This window comes from Macrotis lagotis, chromosome 1 (genome assembly GCF_037893015.1).
Source record: "Macrotis lagotis isolate mMagLag1 chromosome 1, bilby.v1.9.chrom.fasta, whole genome shotgun sequence".
Lineage (NCBI taxonomy): Eukaryota > Metazoa > Chordata > Mammalia > Peramelemorphia > Peramelidae > Macrotis > Macrotis lagotis.
This window is the reverse complement of record NC_133658.1, coordinates 325933240-325953305: the sequence shown is the minus strand read 5'-3', so window position 1 is coordinate 325953305 and position 20066 is coordinate 325933240. Positions and strand designations below refer to the sequence as shown.

General features: G+C 38.3%; 1 protein-coding gene across 9 annotated transcripts in view; it reads right to left on the bottom strand.

Annotated features, from left to right (window-relative positions):
* The window catches only part of MAPKAP1 (MAPK associated protein 1), a 357394-nt gene that overhangs the window by 61876 nt on the left and 275452 nt on the right, over nucleotides 1-20066 (bottom strand). For all 9 annotated transcript variants that reach the window (XM_074211563.1, XM_074211565.1, XM_074211567.1 and 6 more), the window contains one exon: nucleotides 678-785. In XM_074211563.1, coding sequence (XP_074067664.1) covers nucleotides 678-785 — 108 coding nt within the window. The remainder of the gene's footprint in view (nucleotides 1-677; nucleotides 786-20066) is intronic.

The window sequence follows — 20066 nt, the reverse complement described above, 5'->3', positions numbered from 1 at the left end:
TAAAGCATGGGCCCCGGAGTCAGGAGTACCTGGGTTCAAATTCGGTCTCAGACACTTAATAAATACCTAGCTGTGTGGCCTTGGGCAAGCCACTTAACCCCATTTGCCTTGCAAAAAATCTAAAAAAAAATTCTATTTTTTCAAAGTTTGATTTTGAGGCTTACTAGCAAGAGAACAGAAGAAAATGTTTGAGATTTTAGAAATTTCCTTAAAAATTACTAGACTAAAAACAGCTCTTTTGCCTCCTATGTCAGAAATTATACATGGTTGATACTTCAAAAAATTTTGAAACTATTGGGTGAGTTGCAATGCAATATTGACAAGAAAAATGTGGTAGATACCAGTCACTTTATCTATTAAATATTGTGGGTTTCAGAAAAGGTGCTATATTTCCAGACTAGGTTCAGGGTTGATCATAACTTTGCCAGTATATAGTTTAACAGAAAAGATTAATCATGAAGCCATAAAAAGTATATAGCCTATTTACCAAAAGGTGGGGAATCAATCATTTCACTCTGGAATATTCTTTGGCTCCTGTTGACAATTCTTGCTATAAGGAACAAAGTACCTTTCAACCCCCCACCCTTTGCTCAGTCAGTATAGTACTTGTTCCAGAATGTATAATTTTGGGGCACTTGGACAATCTACTGATACAAGATAGAAAAGGGTAGACATACTGTTCTCGCGCACAAGGCAGAACTCCAAAGTGCTCTGGCTCTCCAGGGTGCATTCTAAATCCACGGGGATATTGGGCTCACTCTGCTTTTCCAGACGATACTGAGGACCTGGAAGACACAAAAGAGAAGGGAGGAAGAAAACTTAAAATTAAAAGAATAACTGGAAAGCATGACAGTGCAAATGTTCTATTGACAGTCTGTCTTGAGTATCCTTTATACCCCCAATGTCTAAAGGGACAGCATGGATCAACAAAGACACAAGAAAGGCTAGAACTGGAGTCCTTTCTGTGGGGAGGGGGGTGGCGGTGGTGGAGGTGAGGAGTAGAATGCAGGGGGGCATCAGTCTGAGCCTGACATATTACTTATAAAAATAATATCTGTAGTGACTCTTTCATAAGAGTTGTTGTGAAGCTAAAAATGAGATAAGGTACACAAAGGACTTTGAAAAGATTCAAACTTTAAATGTCAGCTAATCTTATTTATAGTTTATCAAATACTTTCCTTATAATGATCACAGATAACAGTTACATAGAGCTTTAAGGCTTGCAAAATCTTTTACATGTATTAGCTCATTTGAGCCTCATAACCCATGACATGGGGGCCATTATTACCCCCATTTTTAACACATGAAAAAATGAGACTGAGGGAAGTTAAGGCATGCACAAGGTCATAAGTATCTGGGGAATTAGAAGTCAAATCTTCCATTTTAGAAGATAAAGGGCATTATACATGGTTAATACTTCATATACTGACATATTTTTAGAACTTTTAATTATAAATGTTTGTCCTTCATTTAGAAGATCATGACTTCAGAGAGATGATGTCACGATAAACACATGAACTGGATTTGAGTGAAGGGGTGCTATGCTAACTCACCAGTCTCACTTTCTCCTCTAGAACCACCTGGGTTCAGCAGCCAGATATGAAACATCTGGAGATGGCCCTGGCGGTGAGGCAATCAGGGTTAAGTAACTTGCCCAAGGTCACACAGCTAATAAGTGTCTGAATTCTACATTTGAACTCTGGTACTCCTGACTTACTGCACCATAAGTATTCCAAAAAAGAACTTTTTTTTTTCAAATCTATTATCTCATTTAATCTGCAGAATAGTTCTCTGACAACTAATACCATTATTATTATCTTCATCTTAAAAATGAAGAAATTAAGGTTTACAGAAAATGCCCAACCCTCACAAGGCCAATAAGCACCAGAGCTGAGACTTCAACCCAAGTGTCCTACCTCACGAGTGCCCTTTTCAACTATGTCACTAAAAAACTCAAAAGCAGAAGGGAGTTATTTTTTTCTTAAAAACAACCTGAACCTTTCACCTGTTATAGATGATTAATTCAAGTAATATTTATTAAGTGTCTATTATATGTACAACATTGGAACAGGGAAGAGGGGGAAGAGAGAGATTCAATCTCTACTATGAAGGTGCTTGGGGTGCTATTACAGGAGAGAAGTTTTCTAGATGGAGTGACCATGGAAAGATTCATAGCAGATGTGGCAATTGAGATCTAACTTCTAAAGAGTGAGGAGAGAAAGTGGTGGTAGAGAATGAATGAAGGAATAGGGGACAGGGTATGAGGATATTCTACGTTTAGAGAATAGTCTAAAGAAAAGTGTGAAAATGAAGAATACATATTCAGAAAGTTGGTCACTTGAAAAGGAACTGAAGAACAGTCCATTTTACTTTCATGTAGTTCTTTTATAATGGAATATTATTCTTTAATAGACAACATTTCATGTACATTAGTTCTGTGCTGAGCCCAGGACTGGCATATAGTGTGCATATAATAGAAGACTTTTGTCATTTCTCTTATCTTGGTGATCAGGGGGCAAGTGGGACTCGGGTCCACATTTGTATAGTGATGAGGTTGGACTAAATGACATCTAAAGTCCCTTTCAATTCTAACTCTATTATCCTGTAATTTTTATGACTGCCTCACTCATTTTTTTTCTAAACAAAAGTATCTAAAAACCAAATTCTTAGGGATTTCAAGTTATAGAACATTAGCACTAAAAGAGTGCTTAAAACACAATGGAAAAGAACTGTAAGAGGTCTTAGAACCCAGAATAAAAAAGAATTTTAGAGCTGAAAGTATCTTAAAGCACAGAATGTTAGAATTGGAAAATATCCCCCCTTCTGTTACACATAAGGAAACTGAGGTCCAGAGAAGGGAAGTGACCACTCCCAGGTAACAGAATGAATTAATGTCAATGCCAAGAATGAAATCTGGGTTTCTTCACTCTTGGTCTGCCATATTCCCCAGGTTTTTCTCAGTTTCCTTAATAAAGGAAGCAAACTACTCCAAAGTTTGCTAGAGGAAAAAACTCTTATTTTCAATGCTCTCAGCATCAGCCAGTTAAGAAATTTAAATTGTTAATAAAAAGAGTGAGGTAAAAGGATACATCTCACCATTCCTTTCCATGGAATTAAATCTTCAGGAAATATCATCACGTATACTGATCTCTCTGGTTGTTCTAGCTTATGGATTAATTTCATTAAAAACATACTATATCTGTTTATGTTTGATAGACATTAAGTCATTTGTTTTTCTTCCTGAGCAATGCTTCATATGACAGATTCCTTAGCTTGCCTTAAAATTCCCTGTGTTGTCACTTGTATAAAAATATTGATATTAGCCCTGTTTGTGGGGGCAAAGAGTGAATATCCATCATTTGGGGAATGGCTTAATAAACTGTGGTGTGTATACATATACATATATAAATATATATATATATATATATTTATATATGTATGTGATGGAACACTATTGTTCTATTAGAAACTAGGAGGGAAGGGATTCAGGGAAGCCTGGAAGGATTTGCATGAACTGATGCTGAGTGAGATGAGCAGAACCAGAAGAACACTGTACACCCTAACAGCAACATGGGAGTGATGGTCCACCTTAATGGACTTGCTCATACCAATAGGGCAACAATCAGGCACAATTCTGGAGTATCTGCAATGGAAAATACCATCTGTATTCAGAGAAAGAACTGGGGAGTTTGAACAAAGACCAAAGACTATTATTTTTAATATAGAAAAAACCCATTATCTTCTTATGTAATTTTGCTATCTCTTATACTTTATTTTTCTTCCTCAAAGATATGATTTCTCTCTCATCACATTCAACTTAGATCAACAGACTGCCTTCCCTCTCCCCACTGGGGAGTGGGGGGAGGGAAGCAAGATTAAGGGAAAAATTGTAAAATTCAAAATAAATAAATTAAAAAATTCCCTATGTTGGCCTCTTTGCCCATCAGCATGTCTGACACTTGGGTTTCAAATAAGGCCCTGCACACCCCCCCTCTCTTACTGCTTTGTGCCAACTCTGGATTGCTGATGTATCCCAGAAGCCTTGGCATAATTTCAGATTTTATTTTGGTATGTTCTCAAGTGTTCCACTGGCCCACTCGACTTGTCTTTGCTTGATTTCAGTATTTCATTTAGTTCTTCTTTGAAATGGACTAGTCTTAAGCATAAGATTAGTGGATGACTACTCTTATGCTTAATTTGAGGGTATAGGGAATGTTTTTCTGTCTTAAAAACATCTCCCCTATCACTTCTCACAAAATATCTCCCACTAGTAATATATTACTTTGGATTGTGAAGGCCTATTACAATTGTTTTCTTCTCATAAAAATCACTGCTAAAGAATACTGAGCTAGCAGGGTCCTCAAAATAAAAGGATGTTAGAAACTGGAAGTAACGTTAGAATAAGGAAGGTACTTTAGAATAGAGAATTATAGAATACCAAGAAATGAATGACAGCGCCAAAAAGAACCTTAGAATCAGAACAAAAAATGTTGGAGGTGGATTCGTAGAACACAGACTATAAAGACATTAAAATCACAATGACAGAACTAGGAGGGACTTTGGATATAATTTAGTCCACTCTTGTGAGAGATGAGGAATCAGAAAAAAGGTAGAAGATTAGTGGCAGACTTAAGAACAAGAATCCAGGTCTTCTGACTTCCAGAGTCTAATGTACTTCCCACTATACCATATTTACATTTTTTAAAATTGGAAAAGGATTTTGGGATTAAATGGTCAAATTTCTTAATTCATAGTTTTTCATCAAAGTAGGAAAAAAAGTGTAACTAATGCATTTTTACAATCTTATATGAGGAGTGTTCACCAAAGCTATAATCAGGATAAGTAACTAAAGATCTAAGAAGAACCATCATGCCATTGTAACAAATGAATTATAAACTTAAAGTTTGCTTTGATTTTTTAGGTAGGGATAGTGGGGGGTAGTATAGCAGTCAAAACTTATTTCAAGAAGATGGGATATGAGGTCACTTTCAAGAAAATAGCTTATATAAAACATAACAGGCACATTCACATAAGATGGGAAACTGATCTTCAGGCAACTTCTACCCTTTGAAAATAGGTTTCAAAATGTCACAGTTCTGCAAAAATCTACATGACCTCTGCTTCAAATAGAACAAAAACATAAGAATGATGTAAGGAAGGAGTTATACTACAGTAAACAGTAAACTTGTCTTGACGTTTCCATGATGTATATATTGTAGAAATACTATGTAACTTAACAGTCTAGGAACAAAATATTGCTCTAGGCACCATGGGAAAATTTCCAAGTCACAATACTAAAGCAGCATTTTTATAAAATTTTGTAAATCTTAGGCAAACATTTCTCCTCATAAGTTCAAAGAAAATCTTTGGAATTTTCCTGGAGGTTGAAATGTGCTAACTCTAGGTCTAATTGATCCTTTTACCTCTGGTCTGACATATAAAAGGTCTGTAGTGTAAATAATTCCATAACTGTTTGTGAACTATTTGGAAACTGTTTCCCATCATGAGTGAACTTTGAGAAAATAAAGAAAAGTGATAAATTTTGGTTTAGTGGAAGATTTTGGACTTAGAAAATGAGATCTGGTTAAATTCCTGGTTTAGTCATGTACTAATTGGACAGTTACTTAAACTTTCGGAACCTATTTTTCTTGTTGTAGAATGAGAATAATGATTTTTTAAAAATACATTTTTCTGGGGCAGAGTCAAGATGGCAGAGTGAAGGCAGGAAATCCTGAGAGTTCTCCCCCAGACCACTCCAAATACCTTTAAATAATGACTCTAGACAAATTCAAGAGTGATGGAACCTACAGAAAGACTGAGTGAAACAATTTTCCAGTCCAAGACAACTTGGAAGAGCCACAGGAAAGGTCTCTTACACCTGGGTTAGAAAGGGCTGCAACACAGCACAGGCTGTGCCAGCCATGCTGAAGCTAACCTGCTCCAACCATCCAGGAACAGCCTATGGGGGTGTCTGTGTCCATGACAGTGATGGTGGTTTTCAGACTTCTCAGCTCAGGGATTGTCAAGGTCAACTTGGAAGGTCAGTGGGAAAATCCTGTGGCACCAGAGTGAGTGTGGATCCCAGTCCAGCACAGGTTTGGTGCAGACTTGACTCTGGGAACCAGGAGCAGCAACTGCTTTCAGAGCACTCAGCCCATGGACAATTAGGGGGTTCAGGGGAGATTACAGAGGTTTCTGCTATTTCTGAGGCAGTACTCTGTCACTTTGCCTATTCTCACATCCAGATTACAGTCTGGGGCCCCAGTATCAGGTGAAAGAACTTCACTGCCATAGCAGAGCAGGAACCTTCCTCACAGCTCCAGGGCAGAGGGGAGTTGTTGTGGTCATCCACAGGCCAAAAGTTAGTCCAGGAGGACAGTAAGAGTTTCTCATAGCACCTTGAAGGAACTGAGGGGGATATCCCTGAAAACAGCTGCAAAAAAACATGTCAATGGGCACTGGCCCTAGAGTCAGGAGTACTTGAATCCAAATCCAGCCTCAGACACTTAATAATGGCCTAGCTGTGTGACCTTGGGCAAGTCACTTAACCCCATTGCCTTAAACAAATAAAAAAGAAAAAAAACTGTCAAAAGCTTGGGACTCTGAGCCTTCCACCCTGGAAGTAGAGCCCCACTTTAATAAAGAATTAAAATCAAGTCACAGGCTGGGAAAATGGGCAAAAAACAGAAAGGGAAAAAAAAAACCTGACCATAGGCAATTAGTTTGGTCCCATGAGGATAAAAATATACAGAAGATGAAAAAGTCAAAGCTTCTATATGCAAAGCCTCCAAGAAAAATATAAATTGGTCTTAAGTTATGGAAGAGCTCAAAAAAATTGAAAACCAAGTAAGGGGAAGTAGAGGAATAAATGGGAAGAGAAATGAGAGAAACACAGGAAAATCATGAAAAGCAAGTCAGCAGCTTGGTGAAGGTGATATGAAAAAATACTGAAGAAAATAACATCTTAAAAACCAGTTTGGGTGAAAAGGAAAAAAACAGCCAAAAAGGACAATGAGGAAAAGGATACCTTAAAAAGTAGAGTTGATTAGAAGGAAATGGAGATACAAAAACTCTCTGAAAAAAACAATTTCTTCAAATCTAGAATAGAGCTAAAGGAAGCTGATGACTGTGAGAAATCAGGAAATAATTCACTTTGTGAGAAATCAAGAAACAATAAAACAAAACCAAAAGAATGAAAATGTAGAAGAAAATGTGAAATATCTCATTGGAAACATAACTGAACTGGAAAACAGATCTAGAAGAGATAATTTAAAAACTATTGAGCTATCTGAAAATCATGACCAGGAAAAGAGCCTAGACTTCATTTTTCAAGAAATAATCCAGCAAAACTGCCTGATAACATAGAAGCAGAGGGTAAAATAGAAATTGATCACCCCCTGAAAGAGATACGAAAATGAAAAATCTCAAGAACATTACAGCTAAATTCCAGAACTCCCAAGTCAAGCAGAAAATAATACAAGCAGCCAGAAAGAAACAATTCATATATCATGGAGCCAAAGTCAGGATTACACAGGATTTAGCAGCTTCTACATTAAGGGCTCATAAGACTTGGACTATAATATTCTAAAAGGCAAAGAGCTTGGAATGCAACCAAGAATCAACTACCTACCCAGTAAAACTGAACATCCTCTTTCAGGGGAAAATATAGGCATTCAATGAAATAGGGGACTCAAATGTTTCTGTTGAAATGACGAGAGCTGAACAGAAAGTCTGATCTTCAAGTACAAGAGTCAGATGAAGCAAAGAGAGGGTGGATGAAAAGGGCAAATTATGAAGGATTTAATGATGTTGAATTGCATGGAAAGATGATACTGATAACTCAGATGAACATTTCTCATTTATAACAGAAGGATCATATATAGACAAAGAACAGGAGGGGACTGAATATGAAGGCATAATATATAATAAAGATGGAGTTAGTGGGAGAAAGGAATGTACTGGGAGAAAGGGAAAAGAGGTAGAATGAGCAAAGATATTTCACATAAAAGAGACAAGAAAAAGTTTTTGAAATGGAGTGGAAGTGGGGAAAGGTGAGAGGAATGAATGAATGAGCCTTTACTTCACTTTCATGAGAAGTGGTTCAGAGAGGAAAAAACATACACACTCAATTGGGTAGAGAAATCTATCTTACCCTAGAGGTTATTTTGTGGTTTCTTTACATTTACATTTCATAGTTTTTCCCCCCTGGCTCTATTTACTTTTTTACTATATCAGTTCCTTTAAATTTTGCCAAGCTTCTCTATAATCATCATATTTGATGTTTCTTATGGAACAGTAAAATTCTATTTGTTTAACTACTTTTTAGCATTTCTTTCAGGAAGTTACTAGTAGATTATATTTTTTACTTTGTCTTTTGATTCATTTATAACTTCTTGAAACATACACCCAAGTTGTTTTTTCAGGGAAAATGATGCTTCTTAAATTATTCTTTTTAAAATTTATTTTTAAATGTTATTTTTCATAGTGAAAACTTTATTTTTTTTCTATTTTTGATTGAGGTTGAATGGAAAAAACAGCCCAAAAAAGTTAATGAGGAGAATACCTTATTGAGCAAAGATTTGCAGAAGCTATTCTAATTTTCAGGAATTTTGTCCTAAGTTACTCAGTTTCTTTCCAATTTCTTTCTTCCATGGGCTTTATTCATTTTTTATCTCTTGCAAACTTCCTTCTATGTAGTTATGCATTCTTTATTTTACAGATGAGGAAATGGAGAGAAAGAGCACGTGAGCTCTCTCTCTCTCTTCTATTTTATATTGGAGAAAAGAGGTGAGCTTCTTATGATAATCTAGTTCCCACCTATCTCTCATCTATTTTATATTATTTTCCTTTCACGTTTACATACATATTCTACATTCCCCTCCTCACTCACCTTCTTATCAAGTGAGAATGTTTTAAAAATTCTAAACTTTAGTGGAGCCAAGATGGTGATATAAGGGCAGGATTTCCCAGAAGTTCTCCAAAATATTCCAAAAACCTTAAATTATGACTCTAACTTTTTTTATGACTAACTTTGAGAGACAGAACTCGCAGAAAGACCCAGTGAGACAATTCTATAGCCTAAGGTAACTTGGAAGAGTATGGGAAGGCTGTTCCACTGAGTTGGAGGGAGCAGCAGCATAGCCAGGATCACCACCAGAGCTCCAGCTTTCTGAGAACAGCTTGTGGGTCACCTGGGTCCCTACAACCCCAGCTTGTGGAAGTAGAAGCAGTTTCCTGATCTTTCAACCCAGGGAATACCAAACACAACTTGGAAGACTAGTGGGGAAATCTCTGCCAGTGAGCCCAAAGCCCAGGCCAACATGGCCCCCAGCAGGAAGCAAACCAGCAGTTACTCCCAGAGAGCTCAGCCCATGGCAGGTAAGGGGGAAGACTGTCGAGGTCTCTCTCCTGGCCCTGGGGTAGGGTTCTATGGCTTCATCTATATTCAGACCCTGGTCACAGTCTGGGGGCACCCCCTCTGCAACAGAACAAGGATGCTCCTCACAGCTCCAGGGCAAAGAGGTACATATACTTGTGGTCAACTACAGACCAGAGCACAGCCAGAAGAACAGTCAGAGCCTCTCATAAAACACTGAAGAAACTGAAGTCCTTGCAGAGCGGCCCCAATAACAACTCAAAAGTTTGGGAAGCACCTCAAAACCAGAACATAGGCTGGGGAAATGAATAGACAGGAAAAATGGAATCTGACCATAGACAATTACTTTGGTCCTATGGAGGATCAAAACACACACTCAGAAGATGAAAAAGTCTAAGCTTTTGTGTCCAAAGCCTCCAAGAAAAATAGGAAATGGGCAGAGCTAAAAAAGATTTTGAAAATCAAGTAAATGAGGCAGAGAAAAAATTGTGAAGAGAAATGAGAGCAATATAGGAAAAACATGAAAACTAAGTCAGCAACTTAGTCAAGGAGATACAAAAAACACTGAAGAAAACATCATGTTATAAACCAGTTTAGGTCAAATGGAAAAAGCAGCCCAAAAAGTTAATGAGGGGAAGAATACCTTAAAAAGCAGAATTGGTCAGATGGAAAAGGAGATAAGACAGCTCTATAAAGAAAACAATTCCTTCAAATGTAGAATGGAGCTAAGGGAAGCTGATGACTTTGTGAGGAATCAAGAAACAAATAAGAAATTCCAAAAGAATGAAAAACTAGAAGAAAAGATGAACTATCTCATTGGAAAAACAACTGATCTAGAGAACAGATCCAGAAGAGACAACTTAAAAAATATTGGGCTACCTGAAAGTCCTGAGCAGGAAAAGAGCCTTGACTTCATTTTTTCAAGAATTTCTACTGGAAAATTGCCCTGATATCCTAGAAGCAGAGTATAAAATAGAAATTAAGAATCCACTGATCTCTTCCTGAAAGAGATTCAAAAAAGTTAACCCCTAGGAATATTATAGCCAAATTCCAGAACTCCCAAGTCAAAGAGAAAATTATAAGCAGCCAGAAAGAAACAATACAAATATTGTGGAGCTATAGTCAGGATTATACAGGACTTAGCAGCATTCACATTAAGGGTTCATAGGGTTTGGAATATAATATTCCAGAAGGCAAAAGAGCTTGGAATGCAATTGAGAATCAATTACACAGAAAAACTAAACATCCTGTTCAGTGGGAAAAGGAGGACATTCAATGAAATAGGGGAGTTTCAAACATTCCTGTTCAAATAGCCAGAGCTGAACAGAAAGTTTGATCTTCAAGCACAAGACTCAGATGATGCATGGAGAGGGTGGATGGGAAGGGCAAATTATGAAGGATTTAATGATGTTTAACTGCATGTGTTCCTGCATGGGAAGATGACACTGATAATATTTTTTTAATTTATTTTTTTATTCTCATTTTGTACAAATGTTTTTCTTACATCAATAAAATATTCTTGTTTACAAGTAAACAAAATACCCCTCCTCCTCCCCCATGAATATAGATAGACTTGTCTGGGCGAAAAAAGTAAAGGGGAGAGGAAAAAAATTAAAATAAAAAAATAATAATAGTAATAATTGTAGGTATGGCCAGGTGGCGCAATGGACGAAACACCAGCCCTGGAACCACGAGCACCCGAGTCCACATCCAGCCTCGTAAACCCAACAATCACCCAGCCATGTGACATGCAAGGCACCCCATCCCCACTGCCCTGCAAAAACCAAAAAAAGAAAGAAAGACAAAAAAAGACATAAAATAGTAATAATAGTAGGGGTGGCTGGGTGACAGACAGAGCATTGGCCCTTGAGCCAGGAGCACCTGGGTCCAAATCCGGCTCCAGACACCCAAAGGTCACCCCGCTATGTGGCCCCAGGCAGGCCATCCAGCCCCACTTGCCCTGCACCCTCCCCCAAATAATCATAACAAAAAATGTGCTTGAGTCTTTGTTCCAACACCAACAACTCTGTCATGGGTGGACCTCATTCTTTATGATAAGTCCATCACAAAAGTTATTTCCATATTTTTCCAATGTTGCCATTGCTGATCGCAACTCCCTACTTTCTTATTTCTCCACTACCATGTACTCTATTTTCTCTCTCCTTTCACTCTGACTCTGCTGTAGGGGAGCTGAGTGGTGCAGCAGACAGATCCCTGGTCCTGGGGCCAAGAAGCCCTGAGCCCCCATACCACCCCTTAGGCCCAGAATACACCTGGCCCTGCGCTCCTGGGCAGGCCTTCCATTCCCAGCCCCTTGCAAGAAGTAAGAAAGAAAATGTGTTATATCTGGCCACTCTCCCCCCATGGTCTATCCTCTCCTCCTTTATTCCCATCCCCACCCCTTCCCCCTGCTCCCCCTTCCTTCTTACTCCAGATGTCTATACCCCATTGAGTATATTTGCTGTTTCTTCCCCTAGCCATCTCTGATGAGAACAAAGTTTACCTCATTCCCCCTTGCCTCCCCCCTTCCATATCATTGCAATAGCTCATTGTAATAAAAAAAAGAATCTTATGTGAAATATCTTGGACTATTCCCTCTCTCCTTTTTCTTTCTCCCTTTCCATTTCCCTTTTTTTCTACTGACTCCATTTTTACACCATATTTTATCTTCGAATTCAGCTTTCTCCTGTGCTTCAACTATAAAAGCTCTCTCTACCTGCTCTGTTAACTGAGAAGGTTCATATGAGTATTATCAGTGTCATTTTTCTATGCAGGAATACATGCAATTCATCCTCATTAAGTCCCTCATATTTCCCCCCTCTCCTCCAATCTCCATGCTTCACCTGAGTCCTGTATCTGAAGATCAAACCTTCTGTTCAGCTCTGGCCATTCCAAAAGGAACCTTTGAAATTCCCCTGGTTCATTGAAAGTCCATCTTTTTCCCTGGAAGAGGACATTCAGCCTTGCTGGGTAGTTCATTCTTGGCTGCATTCTAAGCTCTCTTGCCTTCCGGTATATTGTATTCCAAGCCCTACAAGCTTCCAATGTAGCTGCTGCTAAATCCTGTGTGATCCCGACTGCAGCTCCACGATATTTGAATTGTGTCCTTCTGGCTGCTTGTAATATTTTCTCTTTGACTTGGGAGTTCTGGAACTTGGCTATAATATTCCTAGGGGTTGGTTTTTTTGGGATCTCTTTCTCTGGGGGATCGGTGGATTCTCTCCATTTCTATTTTGCCCTCTGCTTCTAGAATATCAGGGCAATTTTCCTGTAGTAATTCTTTGAAAATGATGTCAAGGCTCTTTTCCCTGATCATGACTTTCAGGTATTCCAATAATTTTTAAATTATCTTTCCTAAGTCTGTTTTCCATATCAGTTGTTTTTTCAATGAGATATTTCACATTTTCTTCTAATTTTTCATTTTTTTGGTTTTGAAGTATTGATTCCTGATTTCTGGTAAATTCATCAATCTCTCTGAATTCTATTCTTTGTCTGAAGGATTTGTTCTCCTCAGAGAGTTTTTTTTATCTCTTTTTCCATCTGGCCAATTTTGCTTTTTAAAGCATTCTTCTCCTCAATAACTTTTTGAACTGTTCTATCCATTTGACCTAAGCTGGTTTTTAGCATGCTATTTTCTTCAGCATTTTTTTGGATTTCCTTGACTAAGCTGCTGACTTCATTTTCATGTTTTTCCTGCATCTCTCTCCTTTCTTTTCCCAGTTTTTCTTCCAACTCCTTCATTTGATTTTCAAAGTCTTTTTTGAGCTCTGTCATAGCCTAAGCCCAATTTCTGTTTTTCTTGGAGTCTTTAGATGCAGGAGCTTGTGCTTCCTCATCTTCAGACTGAGTATTTTGGTCCTTCTTGGGCTCATTTGCAAAATATTTCTCAATAGTCTTCTTTTTGTTTCTCTGCTTGCTCATTTTCCCAGCCTGGGCCTGGTTTGGGGTGTTTCTTGAGCTTTTGGGACAGTCCCACAAGGGTCTCAGTGTGTGAGGCTCTGTCCTCCCTCCTGGTCTGTGAATGACCATATGCGCCCCCCTCTGCCATGGGCCTGAGGTGGGGTGGCCCTGCTCTTCTGTGGGGGGACCTAGACTGGGATCAGGATCTGAATGTGGTCAGAGCCCCAGAGTCCTGTTTCAGGGGCAGAGGACAGAGCTAGGCAGTCTCTCTTCACTCCCCTCCCTCAGCTCAATGGGCTCATGCCCTGGGGGCTCCTGCTTACAGGCTCCGCCTGCTTCTGTTTCCTGGATCAGGGCTGGGGAAAGAGGATGCTGCTTGTTGTGTGCCCTGAGGGCTGGGCTCCAAGTGCTAGCTCTGGCAGAGGTCCCCCTGCTGTTCCCCCACTTTGTGCCTGGTGCTCCTCGGGGTTCAGCTCAGGAGACTCTCCAGCTTCTGTGAGCTGAGACCCCCAGCACCCTGTGGCTGCCTCTGGGAAGCTGAGATTCTTTGGCTCTGGTGGGCTACCCCTCTGGTGGGCCGCCTCTCCGACCCCGGGGAGCAGAGCCTTTCTGCTCTTTTCCAGGTTACCTTGAGTAGGAGAACTGCCTCACTGGGTCCCTTTGTGGGTTCTGTCTCTGTTTAGTTAAGAGTCCTTAGCTGATGAATTTTTATCAGAGAGCTCCTAAGACTTGATCCCTTCTTGTCGCCATCTTGGCTCCGCCCCCCATACTGATAATATTGATATGAATCATCTCATTTATTAGAGCAGTTAGAAGGAGCATATATAGATAAGGAACAACAGGAAGCTGAATATAAAGGTATTAATAGATTGTAAAGATGGAGGCAATGGGCATAAAGGAATGTATTGGGAGAAAGGGAAAGGAGAGGCAGAATAGGCTAAGATATTTTATGTCAGAGTCAAGAAAAAGCTTTTGCAATACAGTGGAAAGGGAGAAGGTGACGGGGAATGAACCTTCATTCTCATCAAATGGCTCAGAGAGGAAACAACATAAACACTTAATAGGGTATAGAAATCTTTTATCTACAAGGAAAAAGGAGAAGAAAGGGGATAAGGGGTGGGGAGAGGGAGTGTAGATGATAGAGGAGAGGGTAGGGCATGGGAGAGGGTAGTCAGATACAACACACTTGTTTTTTTTTTTTTTTTTTGCATGGTGGTAGGGTTGAGTGGCCTAGCCAGGACCACATGACTGGGTGATTGCTGGGTGTCTGAGGTGGGATGTGGGCTCAGGGCATCCTGGCCCCAGAGTCAGTGCTCTGTTCACTGTACCACTCAACTACCCCTAGCGCACACACCTGAAGAGGGTCAGAGTGAAAGGAGAGAGGAAATAGAATAAATGGGAGTGAAGGAATGGTTGGAGGGAATTACAATCAGCAATTGCAAGTGTGGGAAAAAATATGGAAGTAACTTCTCTGATGGAATTATGATAAAGAATGTGAACCACCCCCAAAACGAACTGAAGGTTTCTGAACGGACTGAAACTTTTTTTCCTCTTTCTTTCACTTTATTTCTCATCAAGTTTTTTATTTTTGTGGTGGTAGGGGGATTATTTTACTCTTACAAAAAGACTATTTTAGTAAGGTGTAAATAAAAATGTAAATTAAAAAAAATTCTAAACTTAAATACCAAAACTAAAACAAAGAACATTCCGATCCCCATAATAACCCACAAAAAAGGAGTTTCTAGTAGGCACTGTGGGTAAAGCACCAGCCCTGGAGTCAGGAGGATTTGAATTAAAATCCAGCCTCAGACACCTAGCTGTGTGGCCTTGGGCAAGTCACTTAACCCTACTGCCTTGTGAAAACCTAAAAAAAAGGGGGGGGGTTCTATATGAAACTGGAAATCTCCATTTCATTTTGCTTGTTCTAAAAAAAATCTAAGAAATTATATAAAATATTCAAAATACTTCTGTCTGTGCTTCTTTTGAATTTCCTTTAATTCTTTTCTTAAATTCTTTTTTAAATGAAAAATCACAGTGGTTTCTTTTTGAATCAATACTGCCAATCTCTCTCAACCTTTGATCCCTTTCTTCTAATTAATTAATGTTTGTCCTTCATTTTTTTTTATTTTTTCAAGGCAAATGGGGTTAAGTGGCTTGCCCAAGGCCACACAGCTAGGTAATTATTAAGTGTCTGAGACAAGATTTGAACCCAGGTACTCCTGACTCCAAGGCCGGTGCTTTATCCACTACGCCACCTAGCCGCCCCATTGTCCTTCATTTTGAAGAAGACCATAACTTGAGAAAGTTCATGTCATGACAAGCAGATGAATTGGATTTGAGTGAGGGGGGTGCTATACTAAGTCACCAGTCTTACTTTCTCCTACAGAGATATCTGCGTCCAGTGGCCAAATATGAATAAGGACAATTGGAGATGGTCCTGGATGCGAGGCAATCAGGGTTAAGTGACTTGCCCAAGATCACATAGCTAGTAAGCATCTGACTTCAGATTTGAATTCAAGTACTCCTGATACCATCTAGCTACTGTTCTTAAATGCATTAATTAAAACATATAAGATTACAAGATAAAACAAATGATATTGAAAGATAATTATCAAAACATTTTTTTAGTTTCCATCTTTCCCCTATATCAACCTCCCCCAGCCCTTCCAGTCAAGAACTACTATTTTACAGAACCGATTAGTAAAGAATAAAAGATTTGCTGTATAATGGTGAATGTCCAGGTGGTATTAGATAACAAATAGGGAAATAGACAAATCAAAGTAGCTGCATAACTTCTTCCAGGAATGTTTAAAATTACATGAGAAAGAGCAGAGGAGTGAGGTCCAAAGGAAGGGCAATCAATAACTGGGGTTTGGTAAGGCATTAATCTTAACAGGACAAATCAGTAAGGGGTGAAAAGTAAAGGAGCTGATAAAACAAAATATTTGTAGAAAATTATAAAACCAAAAGAAAGATAGGAAAAAAAATCTTATAAACATAAGCAGAGTCAAACGAAAGGAATCTATACAGAGGTCATATGCAAAATGTAGATCTCTTTCTTGACTCTGTGAGCATCATATCTCCAGCTGGAGATGGGTAACATGCTTCATCACAGGTCCTCTGGAAATAAGGTTGATCACTGCTTTAATCAAACTTTTATTTTTCCAATATTTCCTTGCAATTGCATAAACTGTTTTCCTTATTTATTTCACTTCAGTCTGTGTCAATTTACACTTCTTGGGAATCATTGGGATAACATATTTGTAATGTTTTATACTGAAATAATATTCAATAATATTCAGTTATAAACATCTCTTTATTTATGAGTCCATTTAAGATATTCCTTATATTTTAGTTCTTTGTTTTTCTTTCATCCCTGAGGAATACAATCCTCCTTTCAGGACCATGAAGTTTATTTTGCTTGTAACTATTCCCTCCCTAGTATCATCATACTTCTTAACATCCCTCTCCATCTCTCCCTCAGTGCTCCCTGCTCTGCCACTTTGCATTCTATGAGACCTTATTTCCCTATTGAGTTTGAAGTATTTCTATACCATATTCTGTGTGTATGTGTATGTGTGTGGTCGCTTTTCTTTGTTTCAGATAAGATGAAGTTCATCTAAGGCCCATTCCCATATGTCTTCCTCCATGTTTAGATTATTCCACCCCCACCATATATCCCAATTATGAGAAATAGGAAGTCCCACTTTTTCCTTCTTTCTATATTAATGTTTTCATTTACCCTTCTTTCTCTCTCTTCTTTAAATACTCAGAACAGAAAAAATCTGTCTCTAGATCTTCCACTGTTTTTATTAAACCGCTTCAGGATCCTTTGAAGATATTAAGATTCTAATGGGACATATTAGAATATTAACACATTTCCATATAGTCCTTTCCAAATGCTCAAATAAATTTACCCTTTTTGGGGGTTTTCATGACTCTTTTGTTTATATTTTGAATTTTCTACTCAGTTCTGGTCTTTTCATCAGAAAAGGCAGGAAGTCCTCTATGCTATTAAAGGTCCATTCTTGAGTGTAAGCTCTTTTGCCTTAAGCAAATCTGAAATATTTCTTATCATTTAATATAGATGTCAACAGACCTTTGGAAATCCATATCATTATTTCATAACAGAGACAGTGGATATTCCTTCATGGAAGAGATGACTTTGAGGAACTTTAGTTATTCATAGCTGTTGGCAAACTGTGTTACTGTAGTACATAATTATGTAGTAGAAACTCGATGTTTCAAGTTTTAATCTTGCCTCTACTAGTTACAGATTTTAAAGAAGTTAGAGTTGAAAGACACCTTGAAAATAAATACTGTCTATAAATGAATATGGAATGTAATAACTGGAAGAGACTTTACTAGTCATCCATTCCAAATGTCTCATATTACAGATAAAGTAAAGCACACGTAGATCAAGTGAAAAGTCTAAGAGCTAGGTTGTATAGCCAAGGACTTGAATTTAGATCTTTCAAATCCAGTATTTTTCTACCTTATTATGCAACCTAAACTACCTGTTTGATGTTGGAAAAAAATCACCTGACTCTGAGTATCCCTACTCATAAAATGGAGCTGATAATTAACTAATCAGGGGGCAGCTAGGTGGCGAAGTGAATAAAGCACTGGCCTTGTAGTCAGGAGTACTGGAGTTTGAATCTAGCCTCAGACACTTGACTCTTAACCTTAGGCAAGTCACTTATCCCTGATTGCCTCACATCCAGAGCCATCTCCAGTTGTCCTGATTTATATCTGGCCACTGGATCCAGATGGCTCTGGAGGAGAAAGTGAGGCTGATGACTTAGCACAGCACCCCCATACTCAAATCCAATTCATGTACTTGCCATGGCATCATGTCCATGTCCCTGATATTGTGGTCTTCTTAGAAAATGAAGGACAAACTTTATTTTAATGGGGTTATTGAATCAAATGAGATATTTGAAGAAAAGTCCTATATAAACAACAAAGCTACAGGAATGTCAACTACTATTATCAATTTTTTACTAAGTACTTCTTAAGTGCCTACTTTGAAATTTTATGTCAGGCACAGTTGTTAGGGTCTGGGGCAAGAGTCACCAAGTCAAACACTAAACTGATCCTACCCTCTAGAAGTCTATATTCTATTGGAGTATTATTCTTGTCTCTTCACAAAGCCAAAAGCTCTGGATGCAAATTTAATTATCACAACTCAAGCTTGAAACATCTATGAAAATGTATGCTTTTGTTAGTAGTTCACCTACTGGATAATCATTATCATAGTTATAATCAGACTCTTTGCTCTTTAATAATGGCCTTGGTCTATAGATCTAAGAAAGTTTTTGTAATACATTCTGCTTCTCTGAAGGCTCAGAGGGCATATAATAATACAATTCAACAACAAAATAAAATGTTATAATGTGCACAGTGCTGTGTTAGGATCTGGGCAAGATACAAAGCTGAATTCAAGCAAGATCTGAAGTCCTTACAGAAGGCAAAGCTTAAGACAAATAACTATTAAACACAACATTCCGTATTGGAAAGGAAAGCAAAGTGCTGTTTCAGGGCCATGGGAGATGATGCCTGCTTAATGACAAGAGGAATGAGGATAAACTTCCTAGAGGAGAAGGTAGGAAGTTTAGTTGGAAGTTCAAAGGAATCTTCTTCCTTTTTTGCTTTAAAGGATACCTAGATATAAATTCAAGGCCATTTCAGAATGAACAAATGTACAGAAGCATCAGTGGTCAAAGAGTTGTATAGTTTGACTGAAGAGTTTAATGTATGAAAGAAAGCAATGCAACTTGTAACAGGAACACATGGTATAGTAGAAAGTATATGGAAATTAAAGTCAAAAACCTTGAGTTTGGATCCTTTGGTATTTAAAAGCTAGGTAACTTTAGGCAAGTCAATTCACTTCTCAGGAATTCAGTTTTCTCCTTTTATAAAAATCAGAAATGGAGACAATTTTTAATGTTCCTTTAATTTCTAAATTCTAAAAACTTTGTAATAAACAAATAAGTAACTCCCCATCCCCCCACTACAAGGAGATGCTATATAATGTCACACTGGACTACAGCCTCCTTACATACCACACACAATTGGTTTCTAGTGGAGAAACAATGTATGATAAAATTAAATACAATTCCTATTACCAAAAGGAGAAAGAACCAGGCTGATAGAACAAACCAATTCTCTAGCCTAGTTAAACTGCAAAACCTTCAGGAAAGGTTTTGAAAGCTTGACCCATCAGTTCTAATTTTTAAAACTTACCCTTTCAGTCAAGGCTAGAAAAAGGCCCATTCCAACTTTTATCTTTAGTACAAAGTGTTGTTATCTCAGGCTGATGTCAGGAGCTCTATCTCTCTTTCTGCTGACAAGCAGAGACGAGAAAGATAAGATTGGAAAGGAATCTCACTTCTGAGTAAATAAATAATCAATACTCATCTAAATGTAAATGAGAAGGCATCCCCCTCTGATAACAGGGCTCTTATCAAAGAGCCAATTTTCTGAAGTCATTTGGCTTCAACCAAATCACCATCATTCAGCCTCAGTCTAATGGCGAAAAATCGTAACTAAATTGAACCGATCACCAGAGATCAACTAAGTTCGGTTCTGGCCACTTCAGGTTCATGTGTTTTCGAATGCAATTTTGCCCCCATTAACTTTCAATAGCAATGAAGAATACACTGGTTGGGGGGGGGGGGGGAGGGTTGAATCACTCCAATAAACAAAGTAAAAAAAGGTGGGGAGAGAACAGATTGAAGTCTTTAAGCAGAAATGCTCTGTCAACAAACATAACTTTAGCAATTCCTTT